This window comes from Impatiens glandulifera, chromosome 5 (assembly GCF_907164915.1).
Source record: "Impatiens glandulifera chromosome 5, dImpGla2.1, whole genome shotgun sequence".
NCBI lineage: Eukaryota > Viridiplantae > Streptophyta > Magnoliopsida > Ericales > Balsaminaceae > Impatiens > Impatiens glandulifera.
This window is the reverse complement of record NC_061866.1, coordinates 38,734,907-38,761,004: the sequence shown is the minus strand read 5'-3', so window position 1 is coordinate 38,761,004 and position 26,098 is coordinate 38,734,907. Positions and strand designations below refer to the sequence as shown.

Below are 26,098 nucleotides of genomic sequence, written 5' to 3'. Positions count from 1 at the left end.
AATTCATAAAATTCTATAATTATAAAAGTTAGCTTAAATTAAGAGTTTCTTTATTAAACTCGTTAACCTCTTATAACATCATCGTAATTTAGAAAACATTACCACGACAGTGTTAATTTTTTTTTCACTTTTTATATGATTGAAATGTATACTCATGGACAACCTTCTCTATTTTGTTTGCTTGTGATTTTGATTTTAGATAAATTCTTCTTTTTTGTTTGTTTCTTATTTTTAGTCTTGAAAATAAACCAGCTATTAGGCTTAATATGAAATGTATAATATTTCTTTATATCCAGCAAATCAATTTCTTAAAATATCCAACACTTTCCATCTACAAATTCAGATATCACATAGAGAAATCGCAAATAATTAACTAAAACCAATTCAGATTTAAACTAACTTGATCAAACCAATTAATTAAACAAAAACCAATTCAGAAATATTAATTTCAAATAAGTTATCCACTTAAACTAGCTTCAATGGTCTATAGAGAAATTATATACATTTCATATTAAGACTTGAGAGCAAACACACAAAAATAAGAAACAAACAAAAAAGAAGAATTGATCTAAAATCTAAATCACATGGAACAAAATAGAGAAGGTTGTCCATGAGTATACATTTCAATCATATAATCAAATACAAAACTACTAATACAAAAAAAAAAAAAGTCCCCATGATTATTTTTTATTTAAATAACTTGGAAGGTAAGCAAATAAATTATAATATATATAAGATAACATTATCTCATTTTAAATTAATTCGAATATAAGATATGTTTTGAAAATGAGGATTGATACAGACAGTTGCCCAGCGACTGCTTATGTGGAAGAAAAAAAATTAAAAAATTTAAACGCATTTTTAACCAAGTAATGATAGGGGAGCGAAAAATTTGTAGCGAATGGGGGCAGCGAACGACGTGGAGCGATGATTAGATTGCTGACTAGGTATATATTTATTTTTATTTTTTATCTTCATTAATAATTTTCTCTCTCTTCTTATTACTTACATTTTCTCTCTCTATTTTAAATAAGACTGGTTAAATAAAACAAATTCAATTTTTATTATTAAAAAATAGTTAATAATTTATCTCTTTAATTTTTATTATTATAATTTTTTTTAAAATTATTATAAACACATTTTAATTATTTCAACTTGTGAAGAAATTGATTATAAAGGCTCGACAAAAGGTTTGATTTATTATGTTTTAGACAATTTTTTTTAGTATTAAAACATAATAAATCAAACCTCTTAATTCATCTTGTGAAGAAATAGATTATAAAGGCTCGATAAAAGGTTTGATTTATTATGTTTTAGACAATTATTTTTAGTATTAAATTAAATTGTTTTTATTTTAAATTATATATTATTTCTAATTTATCTTGTAGATATGAAGTTTTAGATGTTACTATGTTAACGATAGAAGACTCCTAAAAACTATTATTGCATAATAATTAAAGATAATTTATGGATTATATTATGTTGTTTGTTTTTGTAAAAGTAGATGTTATGTTACATTTTGAATCATGTTTTTTTAGTAAGTTTATTTTATTTATACTCTTTAAATTATGGAATTTATTAATATAAAATAGTAAATTAACTCAAGTAATATTTTTAATTAAATATAACAGAATTAACTATTATTTATTTTAATTTGAGTAATTTTTATTATGGATTTTAATTTTTCAAAAAATAAAAGAAAATTAATTATTGAGAGAGAAATAATTAAAATGTGTTTATAATAATTTTAAAAAAAATATAATAATAAAAATTTAAGAGATAAATTATTAACTATTTTTTAATAATAAAAATTGAATTTGTTTTATTGAACCAATCTTATTTAAAATAGAGAGAAAATGTAAGTAATAAGAAGAGAGAAAAAATTATTAATGAAGATAAAAGATAAAAATAAATATATACCTAGTTGTTCGCTGTCCCATTCGCTACAAATTTTTCGCTCCCCCTATCATTACTCTTTTTAACCTAAGTCATTCTCTTAAGAGTCATTTGTTGACATACTAAAAATTGTATACCATGAATATACAATATTTGTAAATCCATTCACAACATCATTCTCCTTTTTCACCATCAAAGCCCTGCTCCGCTTTCTCCACATGTTCTGTTTTCTCCGTCGCTCGCAAGCTCTATGCTCCGTTCCGTTTTCTCCGTCGCCCGCAAACTCCGTGCTCCGTTCCGTTTTCTTCGTCGCCCGCAAGCTCCGTGCTTCGTTCCATGCTTAAACTATTTAAAGCATCTGAAGCTCTGTTTTCTCCATCACAAACGTAAGCTTTATTTCATCGTCTGAAGCATCTAAAGCTACATTTTCAGCATCTGAAGTTACGTTTTCAGGCTCCATTCTTGTAAGGTCAAATAAGATATGTTTTCACCATCTGAAGCATTTAATTTTTTTTTTAAAATCTAGTGATTTGTTGTACAAAGACTAGAAAAAAAATAAACTTTGATTTAAAAAATTCTGGAAATATTTTTAAATTGTATTTGTGAGCTAGCTCTAAACGCTTCGTTGTCATGTTTTTAATAAAGCGTTGTCATGTTTTCAACGCTTCGTTGTCATATTCTTAACGAAACATTGTCATATTAGATTTTAAACTGAAACTATTTCTATTAAACTGAAGATTTTTTTTTTAAATCTAATGAATTTGTTGTACAAAGACTAAAAGAAAACATACAAATTTGATTTAATAAATTCTGAAAACGTTTTTAAATTGTTTTTGTAAGCTGATATGCATGTTATTTTCTCAACGCTCCGTTGTCTTGTTTTCAACGCTTTGTTGTCATGTTCTTAATGAAAAATTGTCATATCAGATTTTAAACTGAATTTATTTCTATTAAACTGATTTTTTTAAAATATAGTGATTTGTTGTACAATGACTAGAAGAAAACATACACATTTGATTTAATAAATTTTGGAAACGCTTTTAAATTGTTTTTGTAAGCTCATATGCATGTCATTTTCTCAACGCTTCGTTGTCATGTTCTCAACGAAGCGTTGTCATGTTTTCAACGCTTCATTGTCATATTCTTAACGAAGCGTTGTCATGTTAGATTTCAAACTAAAATTATTTCTATTAAACTGAAATTCTTTTTTTAAATCTAGTGATTTGTTGTACAAAAACTAGAAGAAAATATTTTGTGAAATTATTTTGTTTTAGGTAAATTTGGTGACAGCAACCGCAATAGTCTACAATTCAGTATCAATGCAGTAACAATTGAATGATTCAGTCTCGACTCAACTTTTCTTCACATCACTTTTGTCTTCTCAATTTCCCTTTTCCGAAGATAATACTTATGGGGACAACATTCAACGGAGATAGTAGTTGTGTTAATATCATGTAGTTAATATATTACTGTAGTCTTTCAAAAAGTTTTATATTACTAATTAAATTGATTTTATCATTATAAGTCTTCTGGTAAGTTATATAAATTATCAATATTCTAATAAGTTAGTAGTAAGATATCTTTCAATTACTTGTGTTAATATTACAAGTGTAATATATGTTGGATATTTATAACATGATGTAACCCCTATAAAAACCCTTATGTATTTATAGTTTTGCGGAAAAGCTCGAAGTTTGAGAATTTCAACATCGGTTTACGTGTTAGGAACTTTATTTTAAAATAAAACATTTATTTAAATGATTTCTGACAACTTTTGAAATTAATTAAAAATAATTCATTTTGGGGTTCAATTTTAATTAATCCGGGGATTTTCAATAATCAAATCCTTTTAAAATTAATTAAACATAATTAATTTAAAATATTATTTATTTTGAAACAGAGTCGCCAATTGATTTTTTGAAAATCAATAAGAGTTGACATACCTGTACAAACATATTGGCCAAAGTTTTTTAGTTCATAGTTTGGTGATACTCAAGAAAGGGATTTCACGCTTCATTCTCCGTACACGTTTTAAAACGGTCTCAACTTATAAAGTTGACTTTTGAAAATTGATTGTATAATCCGGTCCTAGTCATGATTCTAGGTTTTAATGTTATTTAAAATATTGAAATATTATTATTTAAATGTTGGTACCTATTGCTGATGATAATTAGGGAGGATTATACGTGAAGAACATCAGTCATTTTAAGGGTGTTTGGGTTTAGAAATAAACATCAAACATGTCTTGGTCAAAATATTTTATGTGGAAATATCCCAAAAATATTTTTAAATCATTTTCTAAAATTTTGAGATTTTTAGAAAATGGTTTGGTTCCAAAATTATAAAAATAATTTTGAGTGTTAAAAAGTGGAACCAAACAGGCCTTAGGACCGGAGTCCTAAGCCTTGGGTTTGTTTTTATGAGTTGGGGTCTAAAAACTCTCAGTTTGGGTGCTAAGGACTTTCAGTCATTGGCTGAGATTAACGGTATGGGTGTATAAACCCATCGGTCATGGGTTAACTATGTGCTAAGTTCATCGGTTTGGGTGTATTAACACACCGGTCTTGGGTTAGCTCTGGCTAAGTTCATCGGCCACAGGTTCAGGAATTCTCGCTCCTATGTCAAATCTCTTGGTCCTAGATTGGACCTCTCGGTCCTCGATAAAAATCTTCGATCGAATCTCTCGGTCCTAGCTCAAAAACATTGGTCGGACCTCTCGTTCCTAGCTCAAGAACAAAAGTCAGACCCCTTGGTCCTAGCTCTAGAACATCGGTCAAGCCTCTTGGTCCTAGCTCAAAAGCGTTTGTCGAACCCCTCGGTCTTGTTGAAATTCTCGGTCACAAGTCTCGATCCTATGTTCAAATTTCTCGGTCTTAGGTTTCGGTCTGGACCAAGTATCATTAGTCGGATTTCTCGGTCCTTGGCTAATAAGTCTAGGTCCTCAAGCACACCAAAATTCATTTGTTTTTAAATTCGATTTTTAGCTTGGATTCTTTGATCCAAAGGTTTAGGTAGATTCACAAAGTTCCTAGGAACATGTTGATCATCATCTCAAAGTACCAATCAACTTGGATGATGATCAAATCGTTCAAAAAAAGTTTGTGATAAAAAAATTAGATTTTTTATTTTAAGGTTGTTTTGAGGATAAACTAGCTATCCAATAGCGTCCTTATATCTCATATACTTGATTGGTACCAAAACAAGAACATTGGTTGTTCGTTTTGACCAAATCAAAAACTCAAAAATTTTAATTTTTTGAAATTTTAATTATGATAAAACATGATCGGGATTGATCAAACATGATCCAAAGAGTTGTCCAAAATTATTAGAATCATATTGGGATGTTTTCTAGGTTGTGATTCAAGAGAATTAACTCAATAACAACAAATAAGTTTTTTTAATTTTTAAAATTCAAATTTGGGTTTTTTTCTTTTAGGTTTATTGATTGTTTATGACCTATCTAGAAAGTTCATAAATGATCCTAAGATCAATATTCAACCATAAAATACCATAAACAACAAGCATACAAGCTTATGCAATTTAAATATAAAATTTCAAATTCAAACTATAAAAATGAATTAGAGGGTGATTGAAACATTACCAAGAATTAGAGTACACTCTTTGATCCTTAGGGAAGATTTTGGGATGTCCAGATCCAAACTTTAAGGCTTTAAATAGATTTTCAAAAAATCTAGAAGCTTTGAGCTACAATGATAGATTTTCTATAAACCGCAATTTGAATGTGGAGATTGGATTCCTTGGATTCGTAATGACTTAGGGGGTGTATTTATATCATCCTTGAGTCGGTGGAGGCTTCAAGCGGATCGAATCTACCAAATGTCATTAATGACATTTTGGATATTCTTGATCCCACTTGAAGATATATGGATGAATCACCCCTATGGAAGTAGTAAAAATGATCACCGAGGTAGAGTGATTATTTCAACTTTTGAATCAACCGAAAGGTAGATTATCGGTTGACAAAATCAAAGACGGATCTTCATCCTTATCCTCGCGGCGTCGCAATGAGAAAGACGATCGGAGGCTAAAACGGCGGCGTTTTGCGCGCGTTTGGCGTCCTGTTTGCGATCTGTCAAGGCGTTGTTGTGTTTGGGCGTTCTGTTAGCGATCTAGCTAACGGGCGTTAGCCGATCCGGTGCCTCGCGTGTGCGCGCTCCTTCTGTTACAACGGGCTACATGGGCACACCTGGGGCGTTAGATGGAGATCCGATGCTCATTCGATGACTCCGATCGCCACTATAACTTTATCTTTTGATTTCGGCTACACCTGATTACGAATTTTATTTTTATTTTAAAACCTTAAGTGTTTGTTTGAAATTGATTTTTCTTTCACCCTTTTGGTTTTAATTTTAATCTTTTTAAATACATAAAATATTAAAATAAATATGGTAAATATTTTACCAATTTTTTTATTTATTTATATTTTTAGGGTTAAATAAATAATTATGGGGATAAAATGGGTACCTCATTTCATCCTTAATTATTTATTTTAATCCCTGATTTTTTTCTAAAATTATTTTAAGATAAATGAGTACAATATTTATCCCAAATAATTTTTTATTATTTCTTTATTTTGACCATTTTCCTTAATTATTTAGGCTTTAATTATCACAATAATTAGTCTAATTAATTGGGTTTTGGCCATTGAGTTAATTATTTTGATTTTATTTATTCAAAAATAAATCAAAATAATTATTTTAATAAATTTGTGTGTAAATTTTTAGGTCTTACACATGACAATACTATATAAACAACATGACAACGATGTATTATAAACTTACCAACGATGTACAAATAACATGATAATGATGTAACTGTTAATATATGTTGTAAAGTGTAAATATATGTTGTAGTTAATATACTATTGTAGTCTTCTAGTAAATTATAATATATTATTATAGTTTTTCAATAAGTTATAATATATATACCGAATATGTTGGATATTTATAACATGACAACGGTGTATAAATAATATGACAACGCAGTTAATAAAATATGATAATACTATACAAAAATATGACAACGCTGTAAACGGTTAATAAATGTTGTAAAATGTTGATATATATGATTGTAGTCTTCCAGTAAGTTATAATATATTGAGCCTGAATGTTGAAAGACTACATTAATATATTAACTAAAGGAAGATGAACTAAGGACGACGAACTAAAGGAAGAATGAAGGAAGACGGGCTGAAAGCTGCTAGGGTTTGATCGGACGGCTGAAGCATAAAGAAGAAGGACGTAATGGAGAAAGGGGGAAGGCTTAGAGTTTGAAAAGAAAATGCGTTTTGTTTATTTTATTTTATACCTATCGCTCCACGTAGGCAGTCCTTGGGCAGGATAGCTGTCTATATATATTATGAATTATTAGTGTACATATATTTATTATCAAAATCAAAAGTCAAATAGAAAATCTTGAATTTAGGGTTATATTTCACTTCAAGATTATATTGAATTGTTACATCAATGAGAATTTGTATGCTTGTTATTAAATGAAATTAGTTCTAAATAAAAATAAAGAGGATAGTTTTCTTTTTAAAGTATATTTTAAATTTTAAATTATTTAATGTCCGATTTTTTTTATGACGGTGATATTAATATTGGTATAAATCATCAAACATTTTGAAGCTTTTTAATATATATATAGTGTAATTTAAATATCTTTTTAAAAATTTGAATATTTTTAAATAAGTTTTATCACATGTTACTATTTTTTTAATGATTAAATTCATTAATTAAAAATAAATTACTTTAATTTTTTAAAATTTAAATTTAAAATACAAAAATATATTTTTAAAAATTATTTTACACAAATTTTAATTAACTTATTTTTTTTTATCAATGATCTCCATCAGCTTACCCTCATTGAATGTTCAAAATCTTATCTTTGTACAAATACAAGATTATACTGTCACCTAGTCCATTGCAAACTTTCTGTTTTTTATTTTCTTGTAAAACCTTATCTTTATTAATTAATTTAATTTATTAAATTAATATATAAATTATTTTGTAGTTTGTCAAAACAATTTTGTTTATATTGAGAGGACAATCAAATTTGTTATTTTTAAGTTTGAGAGGGATGATCGGATTTATTTATTTATTTATTTTTGTTTATAAAATTAAACAATTTTTAATTTTGTATCATTATATTATTTTTAAACACATATAATATAATATTTTAACGCAAACCATTTAATTAGCAATATTCTAGTTTAATTAACAAAAAAAAAAATTAATCATTAAATGTATTACTGGATCATTTACTACTCAATAAATGTCTATTTGATGCAATTCTAACTAATTTGGAACTTTATATTTTTTAACTTTCACATTTAATAACTCATGACCGACATGGCACATTTTGAAAATTTGGATCCTCATTACAAGTTCACTGCGTATTTAACTGAAGATTATATATATATATATATATTTTTATATAAAATACTTAATTTTATTAGATTCAATAAGTTCAAAGAATTCTCTATATTAGTTATTAAATACTTACTTTTAACTCTTATTTACAATATTGGATAATTTATTTAATTAATAAATTTAACCATTAATTATATATATATATATATATATTATGTTTTAATTTTTCTATATATTATAAAAATGTTTAATTATAATGAAGTCAAATATTACAAAATTAAAAATTATTATTATATTTTTTATTGATATTTTAAAATTATTAATTAATCTAATAAATATAAAAAATTAAATTTATAAAATATAATAGATACTAGTAATATATATATATATATATTCAAATATAAAAAAATAAGTAAGTGTACTATATTTTAAATGATTCATAAATATTATTATTTTAATTTTTTATGTTATTATTACTAAATAAAAACTATAATTTATTTTATTAGTTATTAAGAGAACATATTATTTTTGAAATTTTTTATTAAATAAAACATATATAATAAAAAAACTTCAACAAAAAGTAAATTATATTAAAGAAAGAAAAATTGGGGTAGAAAAAGATAACAGAAAAGAAAAAAAATGACATGCATATTGAAGAATACATTCCCTCAATGTGAGGAAGGGTCATGTGGGCCAATGTCGGAATTATTAAGGAAAGGGGGCAGGTCGCTCGGGTCGGGCAAGCAATGTAAGGAGGATTGAAAGAGGAGTCCCTCCGAACGAATCTCCATCAACTTTTCAACCTCCATTAAGTTTTGGCTGACAACTCTAGCCAGATCCTCAAAACCCTCCATATTCAAATTTGATATTGTTCCTTGTGGGTTTATCATGTATTGAAACATGATATATTTCATTTTGTTAGGACGGTTCTCTTTTGGTAGTCTTTTTAGCTTTTCTTTCACCTTTTCGATTCTCTGCCTTGAGATGGTCTCTTGATTGACCTTTCGTTTTTCTTGATCAATCTTTGGAAAACTCAGGTACTTCGTAATAAGTTCGCACTTGATATATAGATGGCCATACATCAGGTTGCGAATCAAATTCACTGTAAATGACTGTACACCCTTCAACCCCGCACAAAGTAGTGAGTTCATCTAATTTCTTCACAATACCAACTTTTCTCTTTCTCTTTTTGTATGTAGTTTTTCTCACATGATGACATGAAGACCTCTAACACACCAATCAAAAATAAAAACAAATTCTTCCAAAATTAATTAACAAAAAAACAATCAACATCTAAATTAATCAACATCAAATGGTAAATGATATAAAGAAAACCAATATCATGGGGATCTCTTATCTTGAACACCAAATTAGAATCAACCACCATAGAAACATTTATATAAAGCACGAACTTACCTCTTCAATGCCAAGATTAACTAGGTGCGGAGCCCTAGATGCTAGGACCCATGACAAAGAGTGAATTTTCATCGACTCCTTAGTTCTTCTCCGCTTTGTGGAATGATATCGGTACGGTCCAACATAAAAAAGATAGATCGACTCTGCTTGTAGATCAATAAGCGAAAGCGAATGAGGCGGCAGCACCGACTAAACCCTAGGAAAATCTCTCTAATATATATAAAAAAAATATATGCAAACGCTTAACCAAATCTCATTCTCCAAAACAAAAAATTACGTGGCGCACTTTGGTTGGTCAATGTTACGCATGTGAGGTAGACTATCCTATTTTACTGATAAAAAAAATTAAAATAAATTTCTTATTAACTTCAAAATTTAAAATAATCAATTAAATGTCTCATTAGCAAATCATGTAAATTTTTTAATTTAAGAATAAGCACGAACTCTACTTCATATTAAAATGTTTTTAAGTAAGAGTTAAGCTCCTAATATTTATTCTCTTAAACAAATTTATAATATAGATTTTTTTTATTAATATAAAAAAAATGAAGCACTAAATATTTTAAAATAATTTAATAATTAAAAAAAAGTTTATACATAAATAATTATCTTAAATTATTTTTTTAATGTAGAAAATTAGCATCATCGTTCACACCCATGCATCCACTTCAATATAAGATTTATTAAGTGAGAATTAAATTGTGATTTTTGTTTTTTAAATCACTCTTAAAATTTTGAATTACCTTAGTGAATTAATTATCTAAAACAATTATGATAAAACATTTTAATTATATATTGTAACCCCAGAAATTTTTGTCTCGTTCAAAAAAATTATTTCGTAAACTTATTTTAAATAAAATATTATTTAAAAAAATACATTTTAAAATTAATTAAAAAAATAATTAATTTAAAGTTCAAATTTAAATATCTTTAAATTTAAAATCATCATATTAATATTTTTCATTAGAGTTTCATTTAGTTCAAAATTTGATTAAACTCGAAAAAAAAAATTTACGCTTAATCCTTTGTACACGTTTTAAAGACAATCTCTTCTTTATAAGATCTCGACTTTTAAAAATTGATTGTACAACACTTTATTTCAATATTCGAATAAGATACTTAACTAAAAAAATATTTTCAAATAAATTTATAAATGTTTTTTTGGTTCAAATCAAGATTCATAATCAAGCTACATCTCTTAAATCAATTTCTTACTATGTCACAAATTCACAATGCATAATACCAGTCTAAAAAACTTCCTCATGATGTAGTACAAGTCACAAATTCTCAATGCATAATGCCTAAGCCTGATATGACTTTCTTTTATTTACAAAAAAAAGATTATTTTGGAAAAGAAATCCAGATCAAATAAGCTGACATAAATTGGAACAAAAGGAGGGATTGAGAGACAAAATATACAACAAACATGGTTCATAAAATACTACAAAAGAAAGTGTTGATCTCTCATAATCTAAAAAACACACTTTAATCCATGGAGAAATGTAACTTACTCATTTCCCCATGTGGGTTAAGATCCTACTAATTAAAGCTTCTTTCTTTCCAGTCCCCGGAAGGTTGTGTGCTGCGAGATAGATCTTCAACTCTCCAACTGTTAAATGCTTCAACTGAAAAAGAACAAATATTGACAACAAAGGAGCATCATCTAGTATTTGATCTTAAAATGCCAGCAGGATCATCTATCATAAACAAATGCAGATTCTCTGTAACAAAATGCAATTCGTCTTTCCAGTTTATACCATACAGTTGTGTTATCTTAATGAAGCTTAAAGCAAGTATCTATAAATACCAATAGAACAGTTTTATAAAGTGTCTTTCAATTTTTATCTTGAAAGGCATTAAAAGAAATTGTCGAGTTAGAAGATTGAAACAAAATTGAAAATCATAGGCCTTGTATGATGTGGGTTACTTTAGATTATTTCCATATAACCAACTTTACAATCAACCATCACTTCTTCAATCACATGATTTAAATCATCAACCAAAATACCTTTCGCTTTATTTTATTTTTTAACTCTATTAACTATAAAAGGTAAGGTTATTATTGTCATTGTACCTTAAAAACCTAGTTATTTAGGTAGGATGATCAAATGGGGTTATTTCAAAATAACAGGTTGGTTATTTGGTTATTCAAATAACCCAAATCAAACAATGGCGCTTAGCTTTAAGGGGGGAAACTCGGTTTTAAATAAATAAATTAGAGTTATATGCTGAGAGATAAAATGAAAATCGTTGGGCACCTTTCCACTGTCTGCAAGGTCTTCCCAGTCATATTTTCCGGACTCCTTCATGGCATCTTCAGCTACTACCTTTCTTCTCTTGGAAACTCCTGTTTTCCCGCCAGTTTCAATTTCGTCGTCCCTTTCATCATAGTTTTCTCCAAATATAGAATGCTTAAATTCTTCCAAAGCACTAACTACTGCAGGCCTGATAAGCAATAGAGAAAAAAAGAAAGAAAAAGAGTACTGCTAAGATGAGAACTCTTATGACACAAGTATTGGATCAAAATCCACTTCTTATTGAAAATGTATGTTTTAAAAGTTTAATGTATGAAAGTTATGTAAAAGAAATTGACTATATATAAAAGACAATAATACATTTCCAGGATTTTAAAATCCAAACTACCTGGACATGCCTTCCTGATCAGGAACAGTTTCATCGTTGATATCAGGCATTTCATCTTCATCCAGAGCTAATGCCTGAAGCACTGCATAGTGTCTCTGCAAAGCTGCAAGAAGTTCCTCCAATGAATACAAGAAAGCAACAACCTAAAACTAAACATGAATTAATTTAATTTGAAAATGTCATAGGACACCATAACTACTGCTGGCCCTGCAAGGTTTGGATTTTCCATCTTACTTCGCAATTTTTAGTCTTTAGGTTTATTGTTGGGTAATTTAGAGATAAATACTTATTTTATTTCAATCTCTTTACAAAAGAAAAAAAATATAACCCAAGAGAATAAAATATTAACGATTGGATGCTTAGATTGATCTACAATAGCTTATACAAGAACATGGCAAATTACCCGGATTAGAAAATTGGCAAACTGTGAAATGTTTTAAGTCGATACGTCTCATCAAATTGACAGCCTTTTGTATTTGATCGTCATTAGCTTGAAGTGCGACAGCATCATGCGTTTCCAAAACGTTCTGCAAGTTCAATTAAAATTTAGAGGCCAAACACTATGAATCAATAGCAACTTGGAACACTCATCTTACCTCTTCAACTTGTCTAATATCATCAGAATATGGCAAATATATCATGTGCAATCCAGGAGGCTCAACCTGACCACCAGGAGTTATTATCTCATCCTGCATTAAGAAGAAATAAAAATGTTTCCAGTCAATAAATAGAAGATGGAAACACCAAATTGTTCAAAAAAAAAAGAAAGAAGCAGAGTCTGCGTGGGCAAAACATAACATTGTTTTCCAGTCAATAAATGAAAGAAGTAACTAAATACTATTGGCTTCACATTTGGCAACACTTTTGTATCTTAACCGATGAAAGATAGTTTGGTATGAAATGTGTGTATGACTGGGATACAACATAAATTGTCGGGTTAATATGAAATTTGTAGAGCTTGTGGATCTACCTTTCCAAGGTGAACATTTTACATATTTCTCTCCCCCTAAAAAAATTCTCCACTTAAACCTAGTTATGCATGTACCTAAAATCTATTTTCTCTCTTTCTCATTGCACAAAACTCATACAACTTTCCTATATATGTCAACTAATGTTGGTGCATGTTCATAAATATACATACTTACCTGTGCAACCAGGGCTACCAGTCGAGAATAAGCCGAACTCCCGTAAAATGCAACTGCATAACTGAAAGGAAGAACAAAAGGTAAGATCACTCCTTCCAAATTATATAACCAACAAAATGTGGTTTAAGAAGATTTTAAAAATTCTTTAATAAGGGAGTGTGGACAACAAGAGATGAATTAGCTAAATAAAACTAAATTAGGGAGTGCGGACAATAAGAGCTGAATTAGCTAAATATAACTAAATTAATTGGACTATTGGAATCCTAGGTTAGTGACTACGCTGGCAATTGGTGGAGGCAATGAAGAGAATAGAAGTTGTCGCGAGCAACGGGATAGTCAGAGAAATGTGTTTTCATACCATGTAGAAATTTAGTGAAGGAAAAGAGTTTAATGTATTTCATGAATAGTGAACTATGCCTTAAGTAGGCACATAAAAGGCTACTAAGGAAGGGATATTTAAATATTTTAATTGATTACTAATCAGTCATAATTAGCATAACTAATCATGGTAAAAAAATATAAATAGCCTACATTGATATTTTACATAATTAACATGAATTTTAATAAAAAGATCATCGATAAGCAAGCTTAAATACTATCTGGTCTTTGTGGGGGGTCGTGCTAGCCACCCCCGGGAAGAAACCCCATCACAAAAAAAAGATTAATAATAAGAAATAGTTTGGTCTTATTTTTAGTACCGTCTTTGACATTTAATTTAAGGCCACTTCTATGAAATAATGTAGATTCAACCTCTAATTTCATTCATTATAATTAACTGTTCAAAAATATCTATCATCCAAGTATAATTGAAAGGACAACTTCCCACGAATTTCATAATTTGGGAACACAATAACTGAAGATGAACACAGTTTTTTGTTACCCTTGATGTTTTGTGTAACCTAGGCTTGTTTGATGCGGTTTATTTAGATTTCCAAATAAACCAACCAACATCTCATCATCAATCACTTCTTCCATAAAAAAATCAAATCATCAATCAAAATATCCTTACTTTATTCTTTATAACATTTTTGAGATATTAAAATATAGGATATTTTGGCCAGTTATTCCAAATAAATCACTTTTTTCATCCAACAAGATTTTTTTTTGAAAAATTTGAAACAGATCAACAAGCCCAAAATGTATGTCTTGCTTCACCATATGTGTTTTTTTCAACTAAGATATCAAAGATTGGACAATAAACATTTTTTAGGCTAACCAATTCAAAAGTTTATGGTTAATAATTGCTCTTTGAATAGGTCAAGGGCATTTTGATCTATCTTTAATTAGCTCAAGGAAAAATATGCTATTCAAACTTATTGCAAATTGGTGGTTACAAAAGACGAACTTGTAAGTTGATCCTTCATGCACGTAGGCTAAGTACTTTGAGCCAGTTTTTCTCCTCTTAAACCATATACCATAAATGCTTCGGATTTGCAATATACATCATAGAAAAAGTTAAGCATAACAGCAACTGCAAATATTTGATTTTTTTTATGACAAAAGTCAAGTATATGATGACATTTATAAAAGAAGTGAACCAGCATATGGCAAATAAAAGGTACATATAATGAGAAAGAGCTCTAATAGGTGATCTCCAAAGCAACCGGGGATTAGTAAAACAGTCTACTAAATAAGATCAGTTCTGAAATGCCATTTAATACATTTTCTTAAGAACTCACCGATTAAACTTTAGCATTGATCGATGGAGAGCAATAAACATACTTGTATTTCCAATTACCTCCTGCATAAGATGAACAATGCAAGTGAGACCAGATCACAGAAGGTATTGCAAGCTAAGTTACAGGCACAAACTTGCATAAAGAGTCTTTGTGTTTGTATAAATGTCTAATAATTCGTAATTAAAATGATACTTTTGACCCATATTTAGAAGCTTCTGAATAGACTAGACATATCATTAAAGAGCTTGAAAGTTTAGGAACAATTAATTACACAGAAAACATTGGATAGTTCAAAATTAGGAAAATCACTGGTCTCTTCAAAATCTGTTGCTATTTATGGCATTCAATCACAACAAAAAAATATCTTTGAAGTGGAGGAAATCACAACTTACAAAGAATTTAGCTTTTAAAAACCAGGAAAAAGAGAGGAAAATTTTGAAAAATCTATGAAGCTCTGAAATATATCAGCAGTAAATTGAAAAACTTGCTTAAAAAGGGAAGGAAAACTACGAGAATAACCTCCTCGCTTGGAAAAAGGAAGGTTGATGGCCTTAGGTTGTGATAATCTTTCAAGCAACTCAATGGCTTGAATCCTACAAGACGAAGGTGGCCTGTTGAAACTCTCTTAATTTCTGAAAGCTCATCAGCTGTGAACTTAATATTCTCACTGGAGATGTAAGAGAACAGTGCAAGGTCAGAAATATGTTATGATTAAAGAAACTTAAAATATCCAGAAATTTAATTACTTCATAATTTATATTATAAATATTATCATACATCTAGTTGCTAGGTTGTGGTCCAACACAAATGATTCATACAACTAGCATGATCAGAACCCAAATTGTACATAGTAAAGCTTACATTGATAGTATCATCTGTACAGAATACTACTGAATTTAGAGATTAAATTCTTTTGCCACAGGAGAATAATGATAGACATCGAATTCAGTACATATTACTCATGTCCACATGTTAAAATTGTTTAAATGCAGGCATAAATATTAAATAGTAAAATTTTCAGTTAGAAAGTATTTGGTAAATGCAATTTATTGGAAAATGAGAAGAATTTCAAACTGAGTAGGTAGACTATAGTTTTGTCTTTGCATGAGAATTAGTTCAATATGATCAAGCCTTTCATTTAAATCGTTCAAAAGCTTGGAGGCATTTATCAGTTAGGCCAGGCCTAAAACAAAATCAGATCAGCTGTCTCATCAGATATTCCTAGAGGTGCTATGGCACTTAGTGTTACATAAGTCATTACTAACACACAGAAATAGGAATAACATCCATACTTCCTGTAAGCTTGAAAACGTTTTGCAGGCTCCACCAACGCACCAGTATCAGCACAAACAAATGACCTCTCAGTCTGCAAGAAGATTAGGACATAATAAATCAACCAAGTCAAAAGCTGCTAAGTGCTAATCATGTCAACTGTATCAAGAAAATGGTATGGAAGGGGAAATAATGAGGAAGAAGGGTTCTGTATCATTTCAACATGCAATATTGATCCTTCAATGTCTCGTCCTCTCTCATGTTACACCAAATTGTTTTTCATTGGATAACATCCTGATTGTCATAATAATGCATGGTACTATAGAGTCCATGCAAAACCATAACCCAAGAAATAGCTTATTTAACCCCCAGCAAATTCAAAAGGTATGTAATCTACAGCTCTATACTCAGCCCCATAATGAGAAAGAGATACTTTATTTTCTTCTTCATGGGCCAAGAAACTAGAAAGTCTCCAACATTTGAATATAATAAAAAATTATATTATGTTTTCTCAAAAAATGAAAAATCTATTTATGTATTTAAAAAACAAGGAGGTGCACTCTCCATGACTTTGGTACACAAGCTTATAATGTAGTCTTGGACTTCAGTCTTAGTCCATGAAAATTTCATCAACAAACCAGCAAGGACAACTATGCATAATGTTATTTTACTAGAAAAATAAATAGAGAATAAAATGAGCAAAAATAAATAAAAATAATCAAGATAGATAATTATCCTTGATTAAGTCAAAATAGGAAATACTTTGAGAATTCTGTTTGGGTTGGCTTTGGCTTTTTAATGTTGCAGTAGTAACTATAAGCCAATGTAAGTGCATGAGAATTTCATCAACAACTGGCAATTTTAACAATTCCTAATGATCCTAGCAAAAAAAAAAACAATTCCTAATGATCTTTTCCTACAAAAATAGATAATGATTAGAGATATTCATAATGTATGATGATGATCTTCCATAAAGTTGAAATAGGAAAAATCCTTAGAAAATTTATTATTGTGGAAATTCAATCAAAGCTTTAGATATTGTTATAGTTCCAAAACTACAAGACTGATTTATATGCTTTAATCTCCTGAGGAAGCAATATTGCATAGAATGGAAAGTAACATTGTTCCATGCAACAGTGCCTTAACACAAAGATACAAAGAATCAGAAGAGTAAGTAAAATGTGAATATGGTGAAATAAGCAGCAAAGATGATTATATAATACCTCTAAAGGAACATTGGTTACAGAATCAAGCCAGGTTATTCCTCCTGATTAAAACCAAGCTTTATAAATGGTCGTTACAAAGATGGGTTGAAATTTGACAACTTAAGGATCATGTGGAAATATCCAAGATTTAGACAATGAAACTGGAGACAGACCTGGAACAGATGGTCGAATCAGAGCATATGTATCTAGGGCCATGGATATCCCATTTCCAATTAAGAAATTGATCCTTTTAACTTTTCGCTTCCTGAACATACGCTTTCTTAGTTGCTCTTTGATGTCGTCAAATCTGTAAAATGTGGAAACCTCAACATATTTAATAAGCTAACAATTGTAACAACCAGGGAGAAAGTACATGAATGGCCTACGGCATAAATAATAGACAAGGGTCTGCCCTAAACTCTGCATTTACATGTTTATGGTCTCAAGTTTACAGTGCATGGTTCATGCTGATCTATTTGAAAACTGATGTTTTGCCACAATTGCGACCGCATTAGAAATCACCAAGTTAAACTCAGGCGTGACATATAGCTCTCACATCTATTAACATTAAAATTGCCTCATTTGAGACAACCATAACATTAAGTATTAAAATGAAAAGCTAAAAACTCAATAGGATGGATATTTACTTTTAATTCCAGAATATCATATGCTCCCAATATGTCTCTATTTGTTGGAGAATTGGAGTGCATCCTAACAATTCTTGAGAACTTCTTAACTATGTCTTTATAGAAGCTTTTCATTCCGCATAAATTATCATAATTGAAACTGTCCATAGAAGAACTGTTTATATTCTTTAAGCTAGGAAATGAAATGGCATAAATTGCCTACAGTGCACACCTCAAGGTTGCTGCCGGCAAAAATTGAGCAATGTCACCATCTTCCAGCCCAAGTAGTTCCTGAAAATTTAGCAGTTATAAACAGGCCAACATAATTACCATGGTGTTTCTGAAAAGTACTAAAGTTGAAGGAAGAACATACATTGTAAAAAAGCGAAACATTAAACTCCTCAGCAGTTGCACTTAAAGGAAGAAGTTCGATCAAGATGCCAAGATCTTGAGCATCCTGCAAAATAAAAAGGAAGAAGTTGACTAGTAATGGTCTCTCTAAGCTAAAACTTCCTACTGGAATATGATATAACTCGTGCAAAACATAATATTACCTTAGCACGTTGAAGTGTTGTCCTTATCATGTCAATCTTTGCAATTCCCTTCATACACCCAAATGGATCATCTTCATTTGTAAACAAGAGGATTCTTTTATCAGCTGTTTTTGCAGACCTGGATTTTGTTTTTAAATAATAAATGGATAGAAAAGAAGGATAACCTAAATATATACATAATTTGTAGGTAAGAAAAAAAATAAGGAAATATACCCTTTACGCAGCATTGCTTGTGCAACCCATAGAGCATTATAAAGTGAATTATCATGAGTTGCAGATAAAATACCATACTGGCTTCCTATTTGTTTAGCAAATGTCTCTGCAAAATGTTCCAGAAGCACCAACTGTTGTTTATGAGAACTAGAAAATACTTAAAAGAGTAGTGTGCACAAAAGAAAGAGGAAGAGATATGATGGAAGAAAAAAGAAAATGGCCTGAAGTTGGATTTCTATAACCAAAGGATAAGTTTCGGTCCAAGATTATGCTTCTGTACATGGTTTCTCCTAACCTATGCTATTTTTCTAAGACATGTACCACCAAAGAACTGCAAATAACTTAATTTTTATGATAATTCAAAGAATCGTAGTCTTCAGAGAAACGCTCACACAAATGCAGCATCTCTAACCACTCATAGTTGACACTAGAATTCTTCAGATAATTTGCTATAGTGTAATTTATCAATTTCTATTTCAGAAGAGGTCCTCCTTAAATATATAATTGGTTCAAGTTTGCAGATTTCAGCCCACTTCCAGGTGCTTTGAGCATCAGATACATGGTTTTGGCAGAGTGAAAATATGCTTCTAGCCTATTTGGTATCCTCAAAATCATCTGCTTTTACTTTACTGACTATTCTCAAAATCAAATTACTTCATATATACACATCCAAACTCAAATGCATAGACTAATTATCACCATAGAGATATCCCTCTCATTATCAAGTGCCTTTATTTTTAGTCTTTGGAAAGGAACTAATTGCCCTCTGTTCAATTCTTATCAAAAGAGAAACAAAAAATTATGACTTAATGAGATAAAATGACATGAAGTTAGAATTATAAAAAGAGATAAAGAAATCCATCAATCACAAAGATTGGTGGCTTTGTTATCGAATTACTAGCCTTGTTTGTTTGATGAAGGGTTATTTTGATTTATTCCAGATAACTCCTTATCCCACCATCAACCAAATCATTCAAGTTGTCAACAAAAATAATAATTACACTTACTTTATTTTTACAACATTTTAATTCTTATATTCAAATGATATTTTAGACATTAAACAAAATAATCCACTTTTTCATCAAACAAGGTTTTTCCAAAGAAACAGATCCCTGCATACTATTTATATAATATATACTGAACTAAACTGAAATTTTTTACCATGTCATCTAATGGAAATCCACTCATAAATTATTCATTAGCTTACTGTACATGGTGAATCATTTAACATGAATAGATATTCATCATCAAGATTACCTTCTACACAGTCAAAATCTTTAATAAGCTTAGCTGTTGGCCTATCAAGATCTTCTCTCTCAGGAACTTGAACCACAAATACTCCATTTAAGTCCTGAAGATTCTTTTTTTCTCTCTGCAAACAATGAAGTTGTTAGGCAATATAACAATAGCATATTCAAACCAAATGTCATCTAAATGCATTCAGTAAATACCAGGAAATTGGGACCAAATAGGCAACACCAACATTACTTTTTCTTTTTTTTTTAAAAAGGTCAACTTTTTATTGAAAAAAACACAAGAAGTGTTTTGAACATTACATAGAAGGGGGTAGAAGGATGGAGGAAAAATAAAAAGCAGAAAACAAATAGAAAGGTTTGGTGCCAATAAGATCAAAGAATTCTCATCCGCTACAAAACTCTCTTTTCCTACCAAAAACATGAAGCAAGAAACCCTTGACTCTTCCAATGCTGTAGTTTTTCCCTTCAAAATTTCTATGATTCCTCTCTTTCAAAATCGTCAACCACATGATAAGAGGGATAGGTTTCCAATCATCCCCGATACTATTATTCACTCCCAATGTAACCATTTGTCCCAAAAGTCCGCTAACTATGAGCATCATTACTTCAACTATGTGAAAAAGAAAAATTACTTGTGATTAACTAAAGAGCTAAGCATGGTAAAAAAGATGTGGTGATGGTGTAGAGAAAGGTTAAGGAGATGGTTTGTGTAACGTTGGTTGGGAGATGGAGTTAGTTATTTGTGTTTATGATATGAGCATTGCATGTGGTCAAGCATGCTGCTTAGAGTTCCTTGTAATGATTGTTCTTTACCGCTTGTATTCGTCTTTGCTTTTACTCGTGTTTTTGGTTACCTGCGCTTGTATATTTATATTCGCATTCCATGATATTTCAAAATATATAAGCATTAACTTTTCAAAAAAAATATATTGAAGGAGCAAAGCACCTCAGTCATAATTTTGTTTAATAAACTATGAATTTGGAACAAATTTTAAGAGAAGTGCATTAAAAATTATCACCGTGTTAAAGAAGCATATCGCGACTTCATCGTAAGAACTATTAATAATCTGAGTCTTCAGCGCCTGAGCAACACAATTAATAGCAACATGAAAATGAGTTTCTTCACTTTCATTTTCCTGCATATAGTGTGAAAGAAACATTCAATAACAGCAATCATGTACCTCAGTTGATATTTCAAAACAAGTTTTTTTCTTTCTTCATTTACATTGTTGTTCCAATGGATTGACTATTACAGTATCTTTGTGCATCTAAAATTCCTAAAGAATGACTAGAGACATGCTTAACACTTCCAACAAAAAACGCTAGAAGATTCATTTCACATTCCATATATGAATATTTTTACGCCTAAAGAGAGGGTTATCGGTTCCTAACCCTTATACAGGTGGTGCTGAACATTTTGGGAGAGGCGTCAATCAGATAAACCACAAGTTCTTTCTTTGCTTCCTTACCCTGTTTTTCAAATGTCAAAATGAAAAGGCATCAATACATGAATGGAGAAAGGAGAAAAGTTAGAGAAATGAACCTGAAAGAACTCATTGTCGGCCTCATCTTCATCGTCCCTGAAAATTTCATCTGGGTCCAACTCCATTTGGAATCAAATGTTGAATACTTGTTTCCCTTTTTCAGTCAGCAGTTTATATGCTTGCCTGAGAAGAATCCGGTGGGGGGAATGTCAAAGCTTCCAGTAGAAGAAAAACCACCGATAAACAAGTTCTCGGTTAAGGACTTGAAGTATATTTATATATTCATAACGGTATATGAAATTTTGTTTGTACTATAAATTAGCTTAAATTTAATCAAATATTAAAATGATAAAACTTGTGTTTTAGAAAATAGATAAGTTTAAAAAATAACCTAAAAGAAGTAAATGTGTAATACTGATTCTAGCCGATCATGAATTTGACTTAATGTTTTATAATACAATTTATTATATATATAATGATGCTTAATTTTTAAAGTGTCCGGAGTGTCGGGTCGAGAGCTGTGGTTAATTTGGATACTTGGGTCGGATTGTGGGTTGACCCGTTTTTAAATTTAAAACTGTTAAAAATAAAATTAAAAATGCTAGAATTATGTTTCGAACTTGCAACCTAACAAAAACAAGTACAACTTTTTAACCAGCTAGGCTACTAAGACTTTAAATTTTAAATTCAACACCAAATTTGATAAACGCGGGACGTTTTAATATTAATATAAGTTTAACTTTTTAACTAACTAATATATAATGATGTTGAGTAAATGGATACTTGAGTCGGATTTTGGGTCAAAATATATAATGATGTTGAGTAAATTGATACTTGGGTCGGATTGTGGGTTGACCTACCCATAAACTTAAAACTAGGGATGGCAATGGGGCGGTTCGGGGCGGGGAATGCAATTACCATCCCCGCACCGTTTTAATTTCGGGGATTTTTTTAATATCATCCCCGCCCCGTTCGGTTTTTTTCGGTTTCGGGGAATCCCGCGGTGCACCGTTAATAATTTTTATTTAAAAAAATAAATAAATATTATACAATAAAATTATATAAACCAATTTTTTAATATAATATATATTGTAATATATTAAAAATTTATGTTATTATAAAGAAATAATTCCAATACTCTTATAAAATATAATAAATAAATATATATATTAATGATTTAATATATTTAATTATGTTTATGGTATTCGGGGCAGAATCGGGGTGAAATCAGGACGGGCGGGTCGGGGGACACAAATACCATCCCCGCCCCATCCTCGTTCGGTTTCGGGGAAAAACCGTCCCAAACGGGGCAATTCGGTTCGGTTTTCGCGGGCCGGTTTTAAATTGTCATCATTACTTAAAACGGTTAAAAATAAAATTAAAAATGTTATCCGTAATTTTTTTCACGATTTTTTATATTATTGGGATAAATGCTAGTCTATATATATATAATGATGCTTAATTTTTAAGTGTCCGGATTACTGGGTCGAGAGCTGTGGTTAATTTGGATATATGTGAGAGTAAATGGATACTTGGGTCGGATTGTGGGTTGACCCGTCCATAAATTTAAAACGGTTAAAAAATAAATTAAAAATGTTATAGGTATGGTTTGAACTTGCAACCTAACAAAATAAGTACAACCTTTTAACCAACTAGGCTAATAACACTTCATATTTTAAATTCAACCCAAATTTTGATAAACGCGTGACATTTTAACAATATAAGTTCAACTTTTTAACTAACTAATCTATATATATATATAATGATGCTTAATTTTTAAAGTGTCCGGATTGTAGGGTCGAGAGATGTGGTTAATTTGGATATATGTGAGAGTAATGGATATTTGGGTCGGATTGTGGGTTGACCTGCCCATAAAATTTTTACCGTAATATTTTTTTCACGGTTTTTTATTTTATTACTCGTGCAAATGCACGGAATATAAGCTAGTTTCTTTAATAATTCTTCATTATCAGAATAGTTGACCTCACAAATATTGTTCAAAGTCAAAAATTTCATTTATGATCCACAAGATTGGACGAAGAGTCAACTATGGTCCCCGAAAATTGGGATGAAAAATTGGGATAAAGTGTTTATTTTTTAAAACACATAACTAATATTCAAGTGTATTTATCTTATTGTTAAAATATAAATTAATAAGCTTAATGTTATGTAAAATGAGTATGAGACTAAATATAGAATAAGGATAGGGGAGTTAAAAAAATTACATATAAAAAGTGATTTTGAAGGATGATTCTATTCCTAATATATTTTTGTTCTCAATGATAATTTTTCTATTTTTAAATATATATTTATATATTTTAAATAATAATAAATTATATAACATTTTAAAATATATATTATATTATACTTTTGAGTGTATTAATAAAAATAATGAATAAATTAAATAAAACATGATTGAAATAATTGTTCTGGAATATTAGTGTAAGAAGAAGATTGAAAATAAAAAATAAACAGATTTTATTTCTTTTAATTCCATAATGTTTTGTAATAATTGATTATTCTATTTAAAAATAATTTCAAACTGTCTATACAAACATTATATTAAAATTGTTTCAAAATAAATTAAGAGGGTGTTGTTTTGCATTTACTAGTAAAAGAAAAAGACAACTTTAATATTTTAAAGTAACAGATACTTCGTTTTATAATGCATATTAGGCATGTTCTATTTTTATATGGTTTGAATTATTTATTTAAATAATTCAACTTATTCACATATTATTTTATTATTTTTATTATTAATTACACTATTTAATTTATTACTCAAAATATTAAAATATTCTTTATTTTAAATATTTTAAATTATTATTTATTATTTTATTACTGTATTTCAATATTTTTAAATTAGTTATTAAAAATATTTTTATCTTCTCAAAATCATCACCAATTTATTTGTTTTCTCCTTCTATGTTATTATAATAATTCAAATTCGAACAAGGTCTTAAATTTTTTTTATTATGTTTTAGACATTTATTTTTAGTATTAAATTATATTTTGTTTCTAATTTGTTTTTTGATAGGAAGTTTGAGATATTAATGGGTTCTTTATGGATGGTTCATTGAAAAACTAATATTGAGTGATGGTTGTGAATTTTGTTTAGATTATACATTTTTGAACAAGAATATATGCTTTTGTATATTTCATTTCCACTATATATTTAGAATGTGCCTATTGACATAACATAATAAATGAATGAGTGAATAATTTTTAATTAAATATAATATAATTAATTATTATTTATTTAAATAAGAATTATTTTTATTATTGAAAAAAATTAATTTTTTAATAAATAAGAAAGAATAAATTATATTGCACAATGTAAGCACTAAAAATCTACACACAATTTATAATATTAAAATAATTATTTTGACTTATTTTTAAATAAATAAAGTCAAAATAATTAACCTTATGACTAAAAAAAATTAAAAAAATTAATTAGGCTTATTAATGTAATAATTAAAGTCTAATTAATTAAAGAAAATGGTTAAAATAATAAAAATAAAATTATTTAAGATAAATGTTGTACTCATTTATCTAAAAATAATTTTAGAAAAAATAAGGGACAAAAATAAATAATTTAGAATGAACTGTTATATCTATTTCATTTAAAATAATTATTTATTTAACCCTAAAAATATATTTTAAAAAATTAATAAAATATGTGTCATATTTATTTTAATATTTTGTGTATTTAAAAAATCAAGATTAAAATAAAAAAGGTGAAATAAAAATTAATTTCAAATAAATCATTCAGGATTGAATATATATATATATATAGATTCTATGTGGCCAAAACTAAAGGAATTAATTGCAGCGCACACCATGACAATTGGATGAGCAATGGATTTTTATCCAACGCACAGAAAAGAGTCGTGTAGTCGGCTGTAGTCAAAGTAACGCGCTCTCGGGCTATAGAGGAACTCCCAAATGCAACAGTGCATGGACGGAATGCCAACGGAACGCTCCAACGCACTCAAAACGACATTGTTTTGCGACGTCGTCTAGATAAGAATGAAGAATTGTGGATGATTTCTCCAACTTTGAATTTATCCGTTAGTCCACCATTTCGGCTCATTTAAAGCCCAAAATGATCACCCTATGATGGTGATTATTTCTACATATCAAAATAGGGATGACTCATCCCTATTCTGGCGACTTTAGCCAAGAACAGCCAAAAGCCATTAATGGCTTTTGGCCGATTCAGGCCACTAGAGGCCTCTACCGACTTAGATTAGTTATAAATAGCCCCCCTAAGTCGTTCCCAAACTAGAGAATCCAATCTCTCCTCTCAAATCACAA

At 29.2% G+C, this 26,098-nt stretch overlaps 1 protein-coding gene across 1 annotated transcript; it reads right to left on the bottom strand.

Moving 5' to 3' along the window:
• Positions 1 to 11,066: 11,066 nt before the first annotated feature.
• LOC124939974 (ATP-dependent DNA helicase 2 subunit KU70) lies at positions 11,067 to 21,998 on the bottom strand. The gene is made up of 19 exons (XM_047480443.1): positions 21,841 to 21,998; positions 21,690 to 21,767; positions 21,317 to 21,433; positions 20,299 to 20,413; positions 19,042 to 19,147; positions 18,829 to 18,946; positions 18,648 to 18,731; positions 18,507 to 18,565; positions 17,822 to 17,955; positions 17,667 to 17,710; positions 16,464 to 16,537; positions 15,691 to 15,838; positions 15,172 to 15,233; positions 13,493 to 13,553; positions 12,944 to 13,036; positions 12,751 to 12,874; positions 12,348 to 12,450; positions 11,963 to 12,149; positions 11,067 to 11,329 (listed from the first exon to the last, which is right to left on the bottom strand). The coding sequence occupies exons 1-19, from the start codon at positions 21,904 to 21,906 to the stop codon at positions 11,216 to 11,218; spliced, it is 1,887 nt and encodes a 628-aa protein (XP_047336399.1). The 5' UTR covers positions 21,907 to 21,998; the 3' UTR covers positions 11,067 to 11,215.
• Positions 21,999 to 26,098: the final 4,100 nt, after the last annotated feature.

What these genes read in the sequence shown, in the direction of transcription:
- LOC124939974 (XM_047480443.1), bottom strand. Translation starts at nt 21,906, where the DNA reads ATGGAGTTGGACCCAGATGAAATTTTCAGGGACGATGAAGATGAGGCC. An exon ending in CGTTTTCAAGCTTACAGGAA is followed by an intron (nt 15,839 to 16,463) that starts GTATGGATGTTA and finishes TTACATCTCCAG; the next exon opens with TGAGAATATTAAGTTCACAG. An exon ending in TCAATGCTAAAGTTTAATCG is followed by an intron (nt 13,554 to 15,171) that starts GTGAGTTCTTAA and finishes TCTTCCTTTCAG; the next exon opens with TTATGCAGTTGCATTTTACG.